This window comes from Pristis pectinata, chromosome 2, assembly GCF_009764475.1.
Source record: "Pristis pectinata isolate sPriPec2 chromosome 2, sPriPec2.1.pri, whole genome shotgun sequence".
Classification (NCBI taxonomy): domain Eukaryota; kingdom Metazoa; phylum Chordata; class Chondrichthyes; order Rhinopristiformes; family Pristidae; genus Pristis; species Pristis pectinata.
Window position 1 is genome coordinate 15884559 of NC_067406.1, and position 20471 is coordinate 15905029.

Here is a 20471-nt window from a genome sequence, read left to right on the forward strand (position 1 = left end):
GGGCGTGGAAAGGACATTTCCATTAGTAGAAGAGTCTAGGATCCGAGGCCACAGCCTCAGAATAAACAGACGTCCCTTTAAAACTGAGATGAGGAGGAATTTCTTCAGTCAGAAGGTGATGAATCTGTGGAATTTATTGTCACAGAGCGCAGTGGAGGCCAAGAAATTGGGTGTATTTAAGGCAGATTGATGGGTTCTTGATTGGTAAGGGGGTTAAAGGTTACAGGGAGAAAGTGGAAGAATGTGGTTAAAAAAAATCAACCATGATTGAATTGCTGAGCAGACTAGATGGGCTGAATTGCCTAATTCTGCTCCTAAATCTTATGGTCTTACAGTGTATTGAATTAGGCCTTGGACTTATGAAATTAAAATTAGTTGGGAAGATTGATAGGAAAGGAGTTTAGAAGAGTTTTTCAGAATGATTTGCAGTGGAAGGTGGTATCCCACAACTCTGGGCTGATCCTGTCTATTATGCATATCAACATTTTGAAAGTAGGATGACAGAAATAAATGCTGAAATCCACAGATGATAAAAAAACAAAAGGAATACATAATTTTGTAGAATATAAAAGCTAAGAGATAATGACAAGCCTATATAAAATAAAACTTCAGCAGTCCAGACAAAGTTCAGTCAGGATTCATGAGGATACTATCTGGTGAAATATGGAACATGGAACAGTACAGCATAGGAACAGGCCCTTCAGCCCATGATGTTGTGCTGAACTATTTAAATTTTTAATCAAATGGCCAACTACACTAATCCCTTCTGCCTACACAATGTACATATCCTCCACTTCCTGCATATTTAAGTGCCTATCTAAGAGGCTCTTGAATGTCTCTATCATATTTGCATCCATTACCACCTCCGGCAGCTCATTCCAGGCCCCCACCAGTCTCTGTGTAAAAAACTTGCCCGGCAAGGCATGTTATTGTAGCAGTGTGCTTTTTTTGTTGGATCAGACTGATAATTTAGTGCCAATTAATGTAAAGTTAGAACAGCCTTGTCCTCTGGGTTGACGCTATGAAATGGATTGTGACGGTTCAATCTCATGTTGTACAAATTCTTACATTAGGGAGACTTATTACAAAGAACATTAGCACTGAACAACATCTATCTAGACCAAAACACTGTGAGTATTTCTGTATTTTCCCATACTCTGCATATCATCACATGACATATTTCAGGTAAACAGGAATTACAAAGGGTTCTGTTACTAGCTTCTAGAAATCAGGAATGACCTGATGAGCATGCTGATATACATTCTTGATAAATTCACCTTAAATACAAAACTGATGTGTTAACTGGTGCCACAACTAATAAATTAATCTAAACATGCAAACAGAAAATGTGATAAAATGTACAAATACAGTATATTCTTTCTGAACCAAGCTACAAGATCCATTTCTATTGAATGGATTTAAGGAATAATTTCAACAAAATTATGTGCTGTTAGTTCATCTTGTGCACCTAAGTATCTTTTTATCATTATAGATCCAAAGTTGAGAATAAGTGAAAATCTGAATACAGATAAAAGGGGAAAATTCCACTGAGGCCAACCAGAATCTGACAATGGAACATAAATTGGAGAGATTCCTTGAGCGAACAGTGGGTAGGTGAAAGCACTATCATGCAGGCATTGCCTTACATACTGCTTTCGACTCAGGGTGAATGCAGGACCACAATAGTGATGCCAAAAGCACTATGACTGACTTCCCTTGAACCCATCAATTATGTAAAGACTGTCAGGTGCCCAAGCTAATGGTCTCTGCTAATGATGTAAGTGAATCCTGGTGGTGAGGGGGTGGTTGGCTAGGGCAAGGATCACAGCTGTCACAGTGAGATGGAGCCTGGGGGTGGAGACAAGTACTTAGATAATTAACTGATGCCTTGGCCCTCTTGGGCTATTTGCCCATAGTGCCAGAATTGCTGAATGCCACTGCCACCACAGACTAAACTGATGCTCTGGAAGTAAATTAGTACTGAAGTTTCAGTTTTGCCCTGAGAACTCAACATCTGAATCGGTTGTAGTTTAAAACATGCCCATAACTATGACACATTATGCATATGTGCACCATTTACAGCCATGTTGCCTGTGTTCTAAACTCCCAAAAGAAGGAAGAGGAGTTTAAAACTGGGACTTTAAGCTGAATCTCTGTATTATGAATGTACTGTATGTATATACTTGATTTAATGTACACTGTGATGAAGAAAACAATCTGTTCATATTTACCAGAATAGTACCACACTGGTACTATTCTGATGAATATGAGAATTGGATGCATAAACTTCTATTTATCCCAGTCTGGAAGAAGACATTTATTTTGTGTCTTTCACATAACTTTCAAGGTATACTGAAGTGTTCTATAGCCAGTGATATGCATTCAGAGTGTAGTCAACATTTTAATGCAAGAAACTTCACACAACACATTCCTGCAATGTGATGATGTTTTGGTAAGCAAAACTTCAGTATATTGAATAATGGAAAGAATATTGACCAAGAAACTGGGATCATTCAAGTTCAAATTCAAGTTTATTGTCAAGTTCAAGTTTATCACCATAGGCATGCATACACAGGGTATGTGACTGCCTGTAAACATTAGCTTTTTACAGCAGCAGCATCACAGTACATTACAAACATAAGTTAACATGAACTTAAATTAACATAACAAAACACAAACTATACATAACTTACAAGACAAAATGAACAAAATAAACATACAGTAAGTGCAAGTTGAGAGAGAGAAAAAAGAAATATGGTCTGAGGTAGTGTCAGGGTTTTCAGGTCGGTTCAAGAACCTGATGGCAGTGGGGGAAAAGTGTTCTCACTCAAACCAGTGTCATGGGAATCTTTAGAGGGAGTGGATAAGACTTCATTTTAACATCTTATCTAAAAGGCAACACCTCTGAGACTGTAGCACTCCCTCAGTGCTAGATTGAAATGACAGTATGTATTTTTGTGCTCCAGTCTCTGAAGCACAAAAATGATCCAGGATCACAGCCTTTCAATTCAGAAATGAGAATGCTCCCAACTCAAGCACATCAAAATGAGCTTTTAAAATTGACTAAGGTATTTAATATGCAGAATACAAATAAAAACTATTTCCTCTGGTGAGGAAATTCAGAACAAAATGACACAATTTTAAAATTAGAGTGAGACCGTTCAGAAAAGAAATCAAGAAATATATTGCACACTAAGGGCAGTGTGCATCCATCTTAAAGAAATAGCTGCAGGTTCAGTAGCAGTTAAAATTTCCAATAGAATGTTAGAAAATGCTGGAAATACTCTCTGGCATTTCCTGGTTTTGTCATCTGCAGGAATATTTTGCTTTTGTTAGGTAAAGGTGATATGAAAGACAGAATGCAGACAAATGTAAATAGCTGAGGTACAGATAAACCATCTTCTGTGAACGGTTGAACCCTCCGTCTACTTCTTTAGAACTCCCTTGGAATTTAAGATAACCTGCATCCATTCCAGTTCTGTGGGTTCTGAGGTGGCTGATAAGGCCAATGTGAAACATGCAGTCTCTGCCACAGATGGAGCAGAATGCCCCTAACATGGCAAATGGATGGGTGGTTTGGGAGGTGGTGCACTCCTTCCACAATTTGAACTGGGATTTTAGGTGCTCCTGATGGAGGGCTTCAAGGTTCTCAATGCTGTCCTGAATGTTCATTCTCCATTTTGAGTAGTCATGGCCCAGAGATTCCCATGAGTCTGTTGGAAAGTTACATCTGTCCACCTGGTAATCTCTTATCGTGACAGAGCTCAGAATAGACTGCTTATTCAGGGAACATGTGAGTGACACGCTTGTCCAAAGGAGCCAACTAAGTGTTACTAGGTCCACCAGTGCTGGGGATATTAACCCAGGAGAAGACATTGATATTGGTTACTGCCAGGGAATTTGGAGGTGGTTTGAGGTGACTGCTGTAAGTAGTCCATGTCTCAGATTCATACAGAAAGGTGGGGATCCCTGATATGTAAAAGACCATGAGCTTTGTGCTGGGTTTGAGATTTTGACCTTCAAACACTCTTTACCTCATGGAGACAAAATAATGAGTAACCTGTTCTCCCCAGTGTCTAGACTGCTTCTAATTTGGAGCAAGAAGAGAAACAGGTTAGGAATGGTCCTGATCAAATTAGTCAGTGCCTTATTTAATTGAAGACCTGAGGCCAATAGCATCTGTAGGATGTTTGTGAGGGCATAAAGAAAATAACTTTTCATTTGCTGCTGGTTTCTTTGTGCTTTCCTTTCAAAGTCAAAGTCGAGTTTATTGTCATATGCACATGTGCATGTATGCACAGGTGCAATGAAAAACTTGCAGCAGCATCACAGGCACATAGCATCATATAAGCAGCATTCACAAGAAAAACATAAATTAAACCTAAATTATACACAATTTTTACAAGAAAGAACACAATTAGAAAAAAAAACAAAAATCCACGGCAGTGAGAAGTGAGCATAATGGTCATAATGTTGCTAAACTGTAGTGAGGAGCCACAGAACAACAAACCCGTCCCCACCAACCCAACCGATAAGCTGTGCTTCAACACGTGAACACCACCATGTTTTCTTGATGAGATTTGATCATGCAAACTACACAGGGCTCAGATGGGAATAATATGCGCTACTCACTCAAGGAAATTCACAAATCTGACAAACCAGCCAACCCCACCTGGCCAAACCAATCTGGCCAAACACGGGGAAATGGGATTAGCTCAAGTAGATAACATGGGCCAGTTGGGCCAAAGGGCCTATTTCCATGCTATATAACTCTATGACACACAAAAATATAAGTTTAAATTTAAATTAAAAAGAGAAATAGTTGACTTTGATTCTGTCTAAAACTGATGTCTCAAGAAAAAAACAACCCATCATCTATAAAAAGGCAAAACATTTCTGATATTATATCTATTACAGAAACATGGTTGAAGGATGGGCAGGACTGGGAGCTCAATGTTCTGGGATAGCGATACTTCTGGATTGATAGAGGTAGAGATGAGAGAGGAGGGGTGTTGCACTATTGATTTGGGAGAACATCGCGTCAGTAATTAGAGAGAATATCCTTGGGGAAACATTGAGGCCATATAGGTAAAACTTAGAAATAAGAAAGGAGTGATTACTTTGATGGAATACTTTGATGCTAACAGCCCCCAATATTCAGCAGGAATTAGATGAGCAAAATGAAGAGAAATCACAGAAAGGTGTAGGAATAATAGGGTTGTAATAGTAAGTGATTTTAACTTCCCAAATATTGACCAGGATTGGGTAAGTGGTTGAAGTGTCAGTGAGGAAACACTTTGGGACCAGTGACCATAGTTCTATTAGTTTCAAGATAGTTATGGAAGAAGGTAGGACGAGTCTTGAAGTTAAAGTTCTAAATTGCGGGAAGGCTAATTTTAATGGTGAGGGAGAGAAGAGGTCCTCTTAAGGATCACTGTGGTAATTTATGGGTGGAACTATGGGAAGTGGGTGAGGTCTTAAATGAATACTTCTCATCTGTATTTACCGAAGGACGTGGAAGTGAGTGAGTTCAGTGGAGGGAACAGTGATATCCTGGAGCATAACAACATTACAAAGGAGGAGGGGTTGGAGACATTGAAACACACTAAGGTGGATAAATTCCCAGGACCTGACCAGGTGTATCATCGGATGTTATGGGAAGCAAGATAGGAGATTGCTGGGCCAGAGATCTTTGAATCCTTGTTAGTCACTGGTGAGATACCGTAAGACAAGAGGATAGCTAATATCGTGCCTTAATTTAAGAAGTGCAGCAGGGATAATGCAGGGAATTGCAGGCTGAATTTCAGGGAATTGAGCCTTTCATTAGTGGTGGGAAAGTTATTGGAAGGGATTCTGAGGAGTAAATTTTTCACACAAAAAGTAGTTGGTATCTCGTATGAGCTTCTAGAGGTGGTGGTAGAGGCAGGAACAGTAACAATATTAAAGAGGCATCTGGACAGATACTTGAATGAGAAAGGCCTAGAGGGATATTGAATCAATGTAGGCAAGTGGCATGCATGATGGTCGGTATACACACTGTGCGCTGAAGGAGCTGTTTATATGCTGCTATATGACACTTAGATCGTTGTCATTAGGTAAAAATGATGTGTTGGAGTCATTATAACCACCTCTAAAGTTTCATAGTCAATGAATTTTGTCATGGATAGCTGGGTGAACACAAGAAGAAAGGAATAAAGGACTTGCTTTTACATAATAAAAACAGAAAATGCTGGAAACACTCAGCAGGTCAGGCAGCATCGGTGGACAAAGAATCCTAGTTAATGTTTCATGTTGAAAACCCAACCCTTCCATCTTTGACTTGAAAGACCCTTCTTTGACTTAAAATGTTTACTCTCTCTTTCCACAGATGCTGCCTGACCTGCTTGGTGTTTCCTGTATTTTGTTTTATTTCAATTTTCCAACATCTGCAATTTTTGATTTGCATCATATTTTAGATGAGTGAAGTTCTTTTGAAATGTAAGCACTGTTATAACACAGAGAGTCACCTTAGCCAGTTTGAATATTGCAAGACCTTGGCTAAGGCTTCAGTTTTTACCAGATTAGTTTCAACCAGTGGCCTCGCAGCTACAGCATCCTGGGTTCAGTTTTGACTTCTGGTGCTGTCTGTGTGAAGTTTGCATGTTCTTCCTGTAACCAACAGGTTTCCTCCACATCCCAAATACTTGGGGGTTAGTAGACTAATTGGTCACTGAGGAAATTGCCCCGAGTGTGTAGGCACATGGTAGAATCGGGAGAGGGGTGGAGTTGCTGCAGGGGTGGGGAAAATAATAAAAACTGGAATTGGTGTAAATGGGTGCTTGAGATTTGACGGACTGAAGGCTGAGTGGCTCAGTGGGAACGTGCTGGAAGTGCTCAGATCTCTCAGCACTTTTTGCTTTATTTCAGATTTCCAGCATCTTCAGTATTTTTATGTTTGATTTTTTTCTTTAATTAAATTATTTGGGGGATAAATTGAGGTAGAACTCCCCTATGCTGGTCTGAATGTTGCCACTGAATATTTTACAGCAACTTGAAGGGCATTCTGAGGAATGGCAGAGATTTTGTGTTCATTCCTCTGCGGGGGGTCTTCAGCCTTAGAGACATCAGTGCAACCAAACCCATGGTTGACATCCAGAGAGCAAAACAAAAGTATCTTGGTTGCATGTGCATTTTCATTCATAAAAGAGTAAAGAAACAGAAATATCATTGTTTTCCAAATATGCCAAGGTGCAAAAATCCACAATACAAAACCAAACAATCTGGAAAGCTTAAGAAGATAGGTACTTTATTTAAAAATATGGCAAAACACCTGTTCCTGATCATCTTTGGTAACACTTAAGGTGATGCTGGTAGATGTAAATCCCACAGAGGAATGATTGGTCGCTGCTGGTTTCTAGACTCATGGCCACTTGCCTAAGGTACTCCTGTAGACAACTGATGGAAATGCCCATGGTAGTGAATAACCATTCAGGGCAGACAACGGAAAACCCACAATGCCCCTTGAAGGAACACCAAATATGTTTTTTTTGTGCTGAGAGATTTCATTATTTCGAAGTTCAGCATTCTGCACCTATTTCACCCCTGCCATTAACTAAATTGCAGTTGTTTATTTTGTGCTGAAGACATGCGTGGCAATGACCATCCATAATTGAAGTGACATTAGAAAATAAGTGAGTCAAAGCAGCTACTGTTTTGATTCATTCCAACTTCATTAGAAAGCGTCCTGATGTACACTGACAGACTTGTTTTATGGCCCCTGAATGAGCGAGGATCCACACTAATCAGCTCCTCTTAAAGCACTCATTTGAATAGACTTTTTTTTGAATGGTTCAAGGAAAATATTTTATGGTCAGGGTTGGGGATTTATTGGATATTTTCTTCCGTATGGTCTGTTGCTGCCGGCCTATCTACTGCCAGCAAGATTTGACCATTCCCATCGCTCTCGCCACTCAACTGCACCGAGCGCGATGAGGCAGGAAGCCACGGGGAGGTAGGCCTATCATTTACAAAGTACTCAGTATCCTGCCTTCAGGGGTTAATCCGGGTTTTAAATTATTAAATGAACCTTAACAGGGTAAAGGAAAAACTCAGCCAGCAATTAGTAAATGACTTGCACCATTTATAGTGCGAGTTACATCCGCACTGCACTTTGCATAAGCTCCTTACTTTTGCAGAATGTTACATTCATGAAGTCTGAAGCACACACAACCCACATCAATCGGGGGGATCTTCTCCCTCTTGCAGGAAGCAATGTCTTGCTCCGCCGGATTCTCTTTGCCACTCCAAGTGTACAGGAGTGCGTTTACATCAGTCAATGTGAACGAAAGATATAATGCTATCTGTATGGTTGCAGGGAAAATACTATCCGTTTCTGTTTCACTAAAACGCTGCTTTATGCCCACCCCTTTCAATCTGACCATGTTTGACATACCATTGGGAAGTCTGAACGATCATGAGTGGCTTACGACACTCTGTCAACACTCAGCACGTCTGGCTGCTCTCGCAGTGCAGTACTCTGTTAAAGGGAGACGAGCCTTGCTCCGCGATCCATCTTGCTCTGAGCATTACCTCGCAAGCAAAGTGTACCGGCGGCGGCGGCGGCAGCAGGTGCTGCCGCTCCGTGCCTGGACAAGCGGACGCAGTCATTGCTGGCTGTCTGCGTTGATTAAAGGTCACACTGGTCAGTGGTCATTTCAAATCATGGGATGGTAATTGAGACTGACGGATCCGGATGAATTGTTAACGGGAGAGCGGAAAAAAAGGAAAGAGTTTTGGGCAACGGCATCACATGCGGCCGGGAGGGAGGTGGAGAGTCGGTAACAGGCGGCAGCTGTATAAAAAGCCCGGAAACTTAAACATTGCACAAGTCGGCTGGAGCTCCGAGTTGGGGAGATCTCGTCTGCTCCGGCTCTTTCGCGGCGAGACACAGACCGAGGTATTGTGAGCCAGTGAGAGAGAGAAAGCACTGGATTCGCCCGCACTAGGGATCTTTTTTTGTTACACAGCCTACAACATAACTAGTGTGGACAAAAAAAAAGCAAAGTGGCTGAATGGAGCCTGTCACTGTGTGGAAAAGGATGGGTAAGATTATTTTCGTTTGCATCCTTTCATTAAGCAATCTCCTTGCAGCCTCGGCAATGAAAAAGATCAATTGATACTTAGATTTCTTTTTTTTCTTTTCTTTCAAACTCCTTCAAACTCAACCCTGGATGTCTCTGAGGCAGGAGATCTCCCTGTTCGTGTCAGGAAAAAAAATCAACCCAAGACATTTGGTCCCTCGGCTGCCAATGATGTAAAAACTTTGGCGATTCGGAAGACATCGTCCGCTTAAACGAGACACAGGAAAGCCCGGCGAGTGATTGGAGGTGCAATCCTTGCTCCATGGATTTCCTTCTTGTGGGTCTCAGTCTGCACTGGCTCCTGAAAAAGCCTTCGGCGTCGTTTGTGTGTGTGCTCGGCGCGTTGTTGGAAATGTTGCCCGCCGCTGACAGCCTGTGCGCCCAGCAGTGCCGCTGCGACGGGAAGCTGGCGTACTGCGAGTCGCAGAGCCTGAGCGAGATGCCGCGCAACCTGTCGGGGGTGCAGGGTCTGTCGCTCCGCTACAACAGCCTGTCCGAGCTGCACGACGACCAATTCGCCGGCTTGCTGCAGCTCACTTGGCTCTACCTCGACCACAACCACATCTACTCGGTGGACCCGAATGCCTTTCGAGGGCTGCGCCGGCTCAAAGAGCTGGTGCTCAGCTCCAACAAGATCACCCAGCTGCCCAACGCCACGTTCAGGCCCATGCCGAACCTGCGGCATGTGCAGCTGTCCTACAACAACCTGCAGGCACTGGAACCCGACCTCTTCCACGGACTGCGCAAGCTGCAGACGCTGCACTTGAGGTCGAATGCACTGAAGTTTATACCGGTCAGGATCTTCCAGGACTGCCGCAGCCTGGAGTTTCTGGACGTCGGATATAATCAGCTGCAGAGCCTGGCGCGGAACGCGTTCGCAGGCTTGTTGAAACTGACTGAACTCCACCTGGAGCACAACGACTTGGTGAAAGTAAACTTTGCTCACTTCCCACGGCTGCTCTCTCTGAGAACCCTGTACATGCAGTGGAACAAAGTTAGCATTGTGGTGAATTCCTTAGACTGGACTTGGAACCATCTAGAAAAACTAGACCTCTCTGGAAATGAGATTGAACTCATTGAATCTTATGCCTTTGAAGTTGTGCCTAACCTCAAAATACTTCAGTTGGATTCAAACCGTCTCACCACCATCGAGCAGCCAATTCTGGACTCTTGGAAATCTCTAACTAGCATCAGCCTTTCCGGGAACAGCTGGGAGTGCAATCGGAATATATGTGCTTTGGCCACCTGGCTGAGCAGTTTTAAGGGACATCACGAAGGCAGCCTGTTGTGTGCCAGCCCCGTCCACACCCAGGGCGAGGAGGTACTAGACGCCGTGCATGGTTTTCACATATGTGACGACCCGGTCACAAGCACGGCGACAGTGTCAGGCATGACCAGCGTGGCGGAGACAGACCAAGATATGACGGCAATCAGAGATGCTTCCAGCATGTATGCCACGCAGGATACAACGGGAGTAAGAACCACTGAATTGATCAGTGTCACAGGCGTGCTTTCTCACGATCAACAGGAAAATACTATTCATGTTCACAAAGTAATCACGGGCACCATGGCCCTGCTCTTCTCCTTTCTGATAGTGGTGCTGGTGCTCTACGTTTCGTGGAAGTGCTTTCCTGCTGGCCTGAGGCACTTGAGGCAGTGCTTTGTGACACAGCGCCGCAAGCAGAAACAGCAACAAACTATGCATCAGATGGCTGCCATGTCCACCCAGGAATACTACGTGGACTACAAGCCCAATCACATTGAGGGGGCTCTGGTGATCATCAATGATTACGGATCGTGTTCTTGTCATCAACAGCCGGCCAGGGAATGTGAAGTGTGATTTTCCCTTCCTCCCCCCCACCACACTACCACCACCCCCCACCTCCTCAACCCCCACCAAAAACTGGAAGTACAACACACTGCTTGGGGACATTCTGCAGCCCAGTGACTGCACGTATTACAATACTGAGTGTGAATGAATTACACTGTACTGATTCCAAGAAACCCTGCACCGGTCTCTTTCAGAATTCCAAACAATATTTAAGCTTCAACGCGTCTTTAAAACCTTTGAAACATCCTCTGTTCAACTGTCATTTGAAATTTGTAAAGGATTAAAAAATGTATATGTAACTTCCCACCAGTCTCTTATGATATTAAGTCCGCCTGTAAGATCTGGGAATAAGAGGGAGTACACGGCTCGTCAATGATGTAAGTTAATCAATTTTGTAAACTATCCTGATTTAAATAAATATTTTAAAAAATGTTATTTACAGCATCGGAGTCGAGATTAATAGCAATATGTGGCAACAGGCGAGAAAAATGCTCTCCAATCTTTCGGTTTGTGATTTATTTTTCCTCTCAGGTTTCTGAATTTATTGCAACAATCAACCCTCTTTCAGTCTGTGAAACAAAACCCCGCATTTCCTGCAGGGCGAGCGCAGTACGGCAAAGCCGAGATCACTCCTTCCGTGACTGTGCCGGTTTAATAATTAACCGCGCCAGGGGATGTACACCCATAGGGTGAGGCACAGGTCCTCATCGATAGGAGTGTGACATTTGAAACGCCGCAGCTTACGGCCAAGGCAGAGCAGAAAGTAGCGATGCCTGACTGCAGTGACTGTCTCGTTTCAACTGACCGTGTAGGGAATTCAAACGTCGAGTACCTCGACAACAATAGAAGGGCTAGAATAAATAAGTTGTTTAGCATAAGTACCTGTCGGGGAGAAGGAAGTGATGGCGTGAAATGTGAATACTTTTATTTTGAGTTTGGGAGTTAATTGAAATCATAAATCAGGAGGATTTTAGGAAGTGCACACGTATCGATTGTGCAGTTATTGTTACTTTATTGAAGACATGAGATTTTAGTATACTAATTGCAATTAGATATATTGTGAAAATAGATTTTTCTCTATTTTGTTTTCACATAATAATAACACAACATGTAGTCCGCTCGTCCCAGCAAAAGGTCCTGTAACCAAATCCGAACTTGGATTTTTTTTGACCTTTTTAAATTTACAACTACGGGAACTTCAAATAATATCATAAACAAATATCAGGCCTTTTGGGACGAAAAGGGTTAAAGTTATGCTGCCTTCATTCTCTGTGCCTTTACCCTTATTTCTTTGTGCTCTGTTTCCCTTCTCTGTCTTCCTTTACTTCAATTCTTTCTTCTCATCTGATTTCTGTTGAAAGCTTCGAGTTTCTCGTCAACAGACGGGAGTGCTTTTTTGGGTCATGATTTACCTTCCACCAGCTTCAAAATGCCAAATAGTCCTAATTCCTGGAGCCAATCTTCTCTTCCTTTCAAGGCTGAAGCCATTCAAAAGTCTAGCGGTAATCTCCTTGACACCTCTCTACATTGACATGTCAATTATATTCCCAGACTAGTTGCTACCGTGAAATTTCAGACAACATAACAAGCCAGGGACCGAACAACAAAAATTTATTCCAAAATGGTTTCATTCTGGAGCCAAAGTTGGTACTAGTCTCCACAATACCCTGAACTAGCACATCGGTTTTGCTGAAGTGATTGTCTGGCACAACACTGATTGTCTTATTTTTCTAAGCTTTATACATCCTATCTTTCTTTATTCGTCAAACTGGATGTTTTGATTAATGTCATGTTAACTGCTTACTTGCCAGTCCGTCTTCCTTCCCCTCCAACTCTTATTTCGGAATACTCACTTGCTCTGTTTCCTGGCCACTACTGCTTGTCCTCTCTGGGCCGTGCTAACTCTGTCATACTCCAGGCACAAGGGAACTGCCGGTTTTTTAGAGTCACTTACACTTGCTCTTCACAACAAACGCGCAGTTTTAATTGGACTCTCAGGATAAATCGCTCACGAAAATATTAAAATTAAAATCAGTTACATTGTTCTTTTTACAAAATTCAGTGGCTTGTTTAAATGAAGTAGTTATTAAGTTATCCGTACAAAAGAAAACTCAATACCGGCATCTACTGGCGATTGCTTTCTTTGCGGGCATTTAAAAGTTTACAAGGAATTTGCTTCCTCTTTTCAGATCTGCATTTAGAGAACTGTGTTTAACAGCCAGTAAGCACGCGAGAATATTTGAATCACACACATAAACCTGAAGTAAAATCAACCCTGGGTTTACGCAATGTTAAAACGCCTTACCAAAGAGCTTCAAACAATGTATTTATAACATATCATCTGTTTATCCCGTGGGCCTAAATAATATGTAATCGCTTAATTTCAGAAAAATAGAACTCAACCCTCCCCGCAACACCAACCAACCCACTACACCCACAACTTATCTGTTCTAATGATGCGGAATGGAGGTAAACAATAATCAGAGCACTGCTGGGAAATCAGTGATGAAGATGCAAAGAGGAATGGAAATAGAACGTTAATGGAAGGAGCTCCTCTTTATTTAGTAAAGGAAAGCCATAAACCTTAGATTTGTAACCTGGTGCTTTGCTAATTTATTAATAAGTTGGGAAAATATTTTATTCGACAAAAAAATTGGATTTAAATAAATGGAGAAGGGGAAGGACTCAGTTTCAACAGGGACTGTTGTTCCTCGCGCACCCAACACTCGCCGTGAGAATATTGCTGAACTCTTCAAGGACAACCGTAAAGATTACTATCATTTCCAAAGGCTGGCGCAGGAAGTAGTTAAAGACATAAATCAGTGTCAGGGGCGTAAAAATACAGCTACCAAATTATTAATGTAATATTTAACAACTACCACTTGTTACCTCAATGTGGATTTCGTTCTTTCCATCAATTATTTTCCGGTTTCTTTTCCAAGCCCGAACAATTAAAAGTCAGAACCATCGTACCTTGTATTTTCCTCCACTCAGGGGTTCAACAATTTAAGGATAAAACGCAATTATCAATAACTCAACCGAGTGACCACCAGATTGTGCTAAAACACCATCTGCCTAAATACAAGCAAAATTAGTCATCCCTATCCGGCCTGGACAAGACTTCAATGTGCCTGACACTTGACCACTCGGTCTACGCCCGGTTTGGGATGGACCATTAACGCTGGAGTTAACAGCGACGTCCACATCCCGTGAATTAGTACACAAACATGTATTGTTGGCGTCCACCGACTAACCCCTCACATTTTTCATCTCTACGTTTCCCTAAAAAAAACTTTCCAGACTGGCAACATAATTTATAAGTTAAATATTTTCCAACTTTCAGAAGTTAACTTTTTGAGAAGCAAAAGGATATTGGAAACTCGCAAGGAATCTGTGGGCATCTAACAGATAAATGATTTGGTGGAAAGTCGGAACATTAACTATGAGGGGTACTGCATTTGAATAGGCAGCCTCCTCAGCTACGCCTCATATTTAGCCCTGATATATTCCGAGCGCACCAATTCGGTTTGTCGTCCATCACCTTGTGGGCAAAATGCTACAAGTATTGATGCTATCCTGATACAGGCTCTCGACCTGAAACTTCGACTATCCCTTTCCCTCCACAGGCGTTGTTCGACCCGCTGAGGTCCCCCAGCAGTTTTTCTTTGCTCCAGATGACGGCATCTGCGGTCTCTTGTGCCTCCGTACTACAAGTGTTCTTCGTCCTCCTGGTTAAAGGAGTCAATGGGGAATAAACTCGGAAACTATTCCTGATCCCAGCAAACTTTACTGAAATAATGATGTGTGTGTCTGTGGTTTATTCACCCCAATGTTGAATGACTCAAGATTTGCAACTCTAACGGGAACTCTGGCTTCTTGAGAATGGTACCACAGAGTCTTACATTGTCGAGGCCATTGGAATAAAAGGCCAAAACAGTTTTTCTTCTGCCTGCTTGCTAACCTCACTTCCTTGCTCAATGCAAGGCCTATCACCGACCACACTTTACTGCAGCAGTGATTAATCATGTTTTACATCGATTGATTTTAATAGAGAACATCAATTCGGATATTCAGCACGCGTTCAGGAATTGTCAAATCTCGGCAGTAAGGTGTGGAATAACCAGCTAAACTTGGACATAACTCGGAGCATAGTTTATCTTGGATGTAATCCGAGTTATTAACTGCCATTTTGTACTCTTACTCCTGATTGCAGGCATATTTTTAAACTCTCGTTTTCATAATACAGTTCATTTAGTACCACACGATCCGAGGTGTTGCAGTGGAATGCTTTTTCATTCTGAAAAAGGTCTCTGCCAGGCGGGAATTGCGTGGAACCATTGAGAAAATCGAGAAATCACATGAAGTCAATTTCCGTTTGTAACCTGTCACTTCGCTCTCAAACAGCAACTCCTTGGGGGGGGGGGGGGGGAGGGCGGGCATGATATACTCATCGCCATTTTGAATTATCAGTTTGTGTTCCCTGATTGTAGCTTTTAAAGCTAATCGATTGCCCAAGTCAATGGTTCTCATGAGAGCGGTGACAAGCCACTCGTTAAACCTACTGATTTAAGTTGTTCTGGCGAGCTCAGGGACATCTTAAGCGGACACTCCGAGCACCCCAGTGACTGCCTGATTCCACCAAAGAATTTCCGTGCCGATCTCAGCCCCAGCTTGCTCACAGAGTGTGCCTCTGCATTCTCCGCACTGCCAACCGCAAACTGCCCGCTCGGCACTTGCAATGTACCAACGGACAACAAAAAGAAACCGCTGTGAGGCCCGACCTTCAAGATAATTCTGGGCGAGCAAATTGCTTTGCCCACCGTACACCAGCCTGTTTATTCCATTCCTATCCTTGTCTATTGATAAATGTCTCCCTCGTTTTGGACCAGATGCGAGCAGTTCGGGGATCATTACTGCAGCTGGGCGAACCCTCTGATCTCTCACTGTAACCCTGGAACACATTTTTAATGCATGCCCAGACGGCTTTATTCTTCTCTGCATGACCCGCCCTTCCAGTTTCCTTCACACCGAAAGCTTTTTTTTATTGCCCCCGACATCCGCTGTTGTTCCCCTTTCTCCCAAATTCCGATTCCAACCCGGATTAAAACTGGAAGGAAGGAAGGAAGTCGGCACTTTTATCGACCATCAGCGCCAACACATTCACAATAAAGGAGCAATAGTGCCACCTGGTGACTTGCCGTAAAGTTTACACCGAGCAAAGTTTCATGTTTTGTACAGGATATAAACACGGACTTAAATGCTTAAGAAATGCAGTAATCGCTCAAAATTTTCAAATGACCGACACTTCATAATGTTCTTGCTAATGAGCTTTCTAGTTTGAACTTAGCACCATGATTAAATAAAAATGGAATGAACAAATTGAGATTGTACCACCAGGAACGGTCCGTGATTTGAAACTACATCGCTGTCCCGGCAGTCTGGCCCTTACCACAGAAGTACAGCTAAAGTCCATAACAAAGTTTTCTTTCTCCCTCGTTTCTGCTGCTAATGATCACATTTTTGTATCGCTGCATCCTACAGAAATACTGGGTGTAAAGAGGGGAAATCAGAAACTTCAGAGTCTTCACCAATTGAGGGAAACTTACCTCTGTTGGAAATACAATATAACTGGGGTTTATATGCCCTTAATATGAATCTTTTTGTCTAACAGTCCTTCAGTCAGGAATTGTAAGTTTTCGTGTGCTCATTTTCCTCCTTTAATGCTGGAGGGTGCACCTAACAACCATGGAACAAGAGAACTACTTTCAAATTAAAAATTTGCGAGTTGACAACTGTTCAGAATTCACAAACATTTTTTTAATCCAAATATGCAACTAGTATGTTGTCACTGAAAGGCTAGAAACAAAGGTTGTCTTGAATTGTGACTTAGCAGTTCAACCTCCAAGTTGTTAAATCCCAAATAAGAGGCTAGTTCATTGCTGACCTTCAGTATCCAGGTGTCACAGTGCCGGGCCAGCTGAAACCACATTCATGCTGTCTCTAATAGCAGTATCTGAGGAGATACTGTTTACAATATTAAAAGGAGTATCTGTCAACATTCCTGTGTGTTCTGGAAGTAAGAACGTGTACTTGGCATACCAAGAAACCTTGAAGTGGTATTAATCTGCACCCTGATAAATGTCAATCAGGAAATAATTTCTTCACCAATTGATACATTTTCTGTAATTCACTGCTTAAGAAATAGAAGCAGGGGTAGACCATGTGGCCTCTCCAGCCTCCTCCACTACTTAATAAAGGCCAATCTTGATAATGAATCTGAATTTAGGATTCAACATTTTCCTGCCCGATCCCCATCACCCTTGATTTCCCTGTTGTCTAAAAATCTCTCTCAGCCTAAAATACACCTAAAAATTCAGCATTCACAGTTCTCTCGGAGTAGAAAATTACAAGATTCACAACTCTCTGAGAGGAGAGAAATTCCTTCTCTTGGAAATAGAAACAAATGAACATAGGAGCAGGAGTAGGCCATTTGGCCTTACAGGCCTGCTGCACCAAAATGATCATGGCTGACCCACAATCTCAATACCATATTCATGCAGTCTCCCTTACCCCCGAAGTCTTTCACATTGAGAAATCTAGCTACCTCCTTCTTAAATATATTCAGTGGCTTGATCTCCACTGACTTCTGTCGTAGAGAATTCCATACGTTCACTACCATCGGGGTGAAGAAATTTCTCCTCATTTCAATCTTAAATGAATCACCCCTATAATAAGACTGTAATCCCTGATTAAAGACAACCACACACCTCCTCCCCCCACCGCACACACCAGGAGAAATATCTTCCTTGGATTCAGCCTGTTAAGCCGTGTCAGAATTTAGTATATTTCAATAAGATCTCTCTTTCTTCAAAACTCTAGTGAATTTAGACCTACTTGATCCAATATCTTGTGGCTGTCTCTAAGAATATCCTTCCTTAAAGAAGGAGTCCAAAACTGTACTCAATACTCCAGGTGTGGTCTCACCAAAGCCTTTGAAAGACGTTTAAACCAAAGGTACTTGAAACCATCAAAATCTGCTTAATAAACCATTAAAACCTGCTGAGTTCCTCCAGCATTTTGCATGTGTTAAACTATCAAAATATCAGTTTTGGCCTACCTATTACACACGTTAATACATCTTGTGTGCAAGCAGCAAAATCCATATGGAGCTTCTGCTAAGTAAACACTTTTACTTTGACCTTGTTTCAGATATTTACTTTTAGCCAGTGGTTTGTGCAAGAAACAGTCATCCATGTTTTTCCACACGTGCCGACCCATTCATAACTTCCGTGCCTGTGCATTGCAGTGAGAAATTATTGAGCGCCTTGCAGGTCAAGAGTCCAGTGTATCTGACCCCTCACTCCACCCCTGAACTCACCTCTGTGTTCAGGGCTGGTTTCAGGTTATCCTGAGCCAAGGGGCCAGATGGATTTCTTATCTGGCTCCTCAGCTGTACCTAGCAATTTATCTGAACAGAGTCATCAACTTTAAGTCAAGTCTTTCTTCATTATATTTTTGCTTTGTCGCTCTTTTAGTGTATTTTAACCAAATTTAATTTAATGTATTCTTTTATTTTTAATTATATTTAAATAACATTTAGTTATTTTAATTAATTAAATGTACTTCAGCTGTTTCTAAATGTATTTGATCATCAGAGGCATTTAGGAACAGTTTGACAGTACAGCCTGCCAGAAGGACATCAGGGATGTTTATGGTCACAGCCATAGAATGTACTGCCCAAGGCCTCATCATCATTCACAAGCCACTGTGTTTTTCAGGACAGCCCAGAGGCCTCATGTACGTTGGGAGTCACACAGTCAAACAAGTTAAATTTAATGAACAGATGAGCCTAGCATGTCTACTCAATGCACAGGCCATCTTAACCACAATCCGGACTGTTTGCTGTGTTCCAGTTCCAGCTTCAATGCTTAATGTTAGAGTTGCCATCCGTTATAAGGTGCAAATGTAAGAAGCACTGTGGATAGCTGGAAACAAGTGGTATTCATTAATGATATTTGATTCTGTCTAAAAATATACTGAATGCCATGAACAAGTCTTCCCTTCAAAAGAGACAGCAAAGACCTTTGCTATGTACAACAGAAACTGCAGTTTTACAAAATGATAATGAAACAGGAGTTGACCTTTGGGTTATCTGTTTGCATGGTCATGTAAAACTACGTTTTCAGCATTCAATTTTACACCCTATTCATTATGAGCAAGATAGAAGAGCACTGAACACAGTGGCATTCTTCAAATAGGGTTTGGCACATTCATATTCAAGAGTTTCTGAAAAAATCTGTATGTACTGAGCAGAAAGTGTGTCTGAGGGTATTTCTGACTAAGATACAAAAAGCATCAGAGTACGTTTTAAAGTGCCAATATAAGATTGGTTAATAGCTTGTTGGAAGAATGGCTAAAAGAGCAGACAAGAAATTGACGAGCACAGACAACAGAGTATATAAAAGAGCTGTAAATTCAGATCTTAAAAGACACAGCATCATCTACTGTATTGCCTGAAGGCAAGAAAACTAAGAGGCTCTTGAAATGCCATTGCTCATTCTGCATTATCTCATTCATTCTAACAAAGGGACACAGAATTTATGTATAACAACCTCAAAACTAATGCTGGTATTTGATTGACTCCAGTTTCTATCTGAACTTCTATCTTTACTTTGGGAATGAATCGTCAGAATTGAAATTTCCATTTGTTAAAATGCAATGGGAATTCTGTACTCTGGATCATTAAACTACAGACAGCATCATGGCAGTATCATTGTATCACATGCTAATTTTTAAAACCTTTGTTAGGTTAAATGTTTAATACAAAGATTTTATTATCTGGATTGAGGCAAAAGGGAGAGTACAAAGAGAAATAACACAAAGTGCAGGAGAGTGCCAGCTTAGTAGCAGAAGGAGCAGATAACAGTAACGACCATTATTCCCCATTAGTTCAAGAAATATCCTGCTGATGAAAGTATGTATTTTTTTCAGTACTGTATAAAGCATCTGAAACCTAGCTTGGGTAAGACCTTCAGATATAACCTATCATTCAAAGCCACACCAAGCCACACAATTGGGTGAGGTAGGACTTTAGGTAGATCTACTTCTTCACTTAACATGTCATGCATGGTGTTTTGCTAATTTTTCACTGGCTACAGAAGTGGCAGATTTATAAAATATATATTTAAGTGGCATCTTTACCAAGTAGAGCATTTTCATGGTCAACTTCTCAAAAGATTCTAGCACAGCAGGATTTTAAATTAGGACTTGCACTGATATACTTTAATGTAGCGTTTTCTAGCAAACAACTCTTGCTACTGTTTTAACGTCATTTAACACAACTTTACCGACAAAACTAATTTTGGATAGAAAGTTAGGACCTGCCTTTTTTAGTGACTTTCATGTCCCTTTTAAGATATAAAAAGCTACATTATGGTCAATGAATACGTTTGAAGCATAATGTTGGAAAATGAGTGATAATTTACACACAAAATCCCACAAACAACAATGTGAAAATGACC

The 20471-nt window shown here is 41.6% G+C and overlaps 2 protein-coding genes across 5 annotated transcripts in view; one reads left to right on the forward strand and one right to left on the reverse strand.

Moving 5' to 3' along the window:
* Positions 1 to 20471, reverse strand: part of ctnna2 (catenin (cadherin-associated protein), alpha 2) — a 1078855-nt gene that overhangs the window by 665009 nt on the left and 393375 nt on the right. The gene's annotated exons all lie outside the window — the stretch shown is intronic.
* lrrtm1 (leucine rich repeat transmembrane neuronal 1) lies at positions 8460 to 15045 on the forward strand. 2 transcript variants are annotated; one of them, XR_007957794.1, is made up of 3 exons: positions 8460 to 9081; positions 9225 to 11327; positions 14577 to 15045. XR_007957794.1 is itself a non-coding variant. In XM_052033378.1 (2 exons), exon 2 carries the CDS (start codon positions 9382 to 9384, stop codon positions 10957 to 10959), a length of 1578 nt encoding a protein of 525 aa, XP_051889338.1. In that variant the 5' UTR covers positions 8460 to 9081; positions 9221 to 9381; the 3' UTR covers positions 10960 to 11385. The 2 variants fall into 2 exon arrangements, 1 of the variants encoding a protein (XP_051889338.1); XM_052033378.1 differs by lacking the exon at positions 14577 to 15045 and having other exon boundaries at positions 9221 to 11385.

Coding starts and splice junctions, on each gene's coding strand:
- lrrtm1 (XM_052033378.1), top strand. CDS start 9,382: ATGGATTTCCTTCTTGTGGGTCTCAGTCTGCACTGGCTCCTGAAAAAG.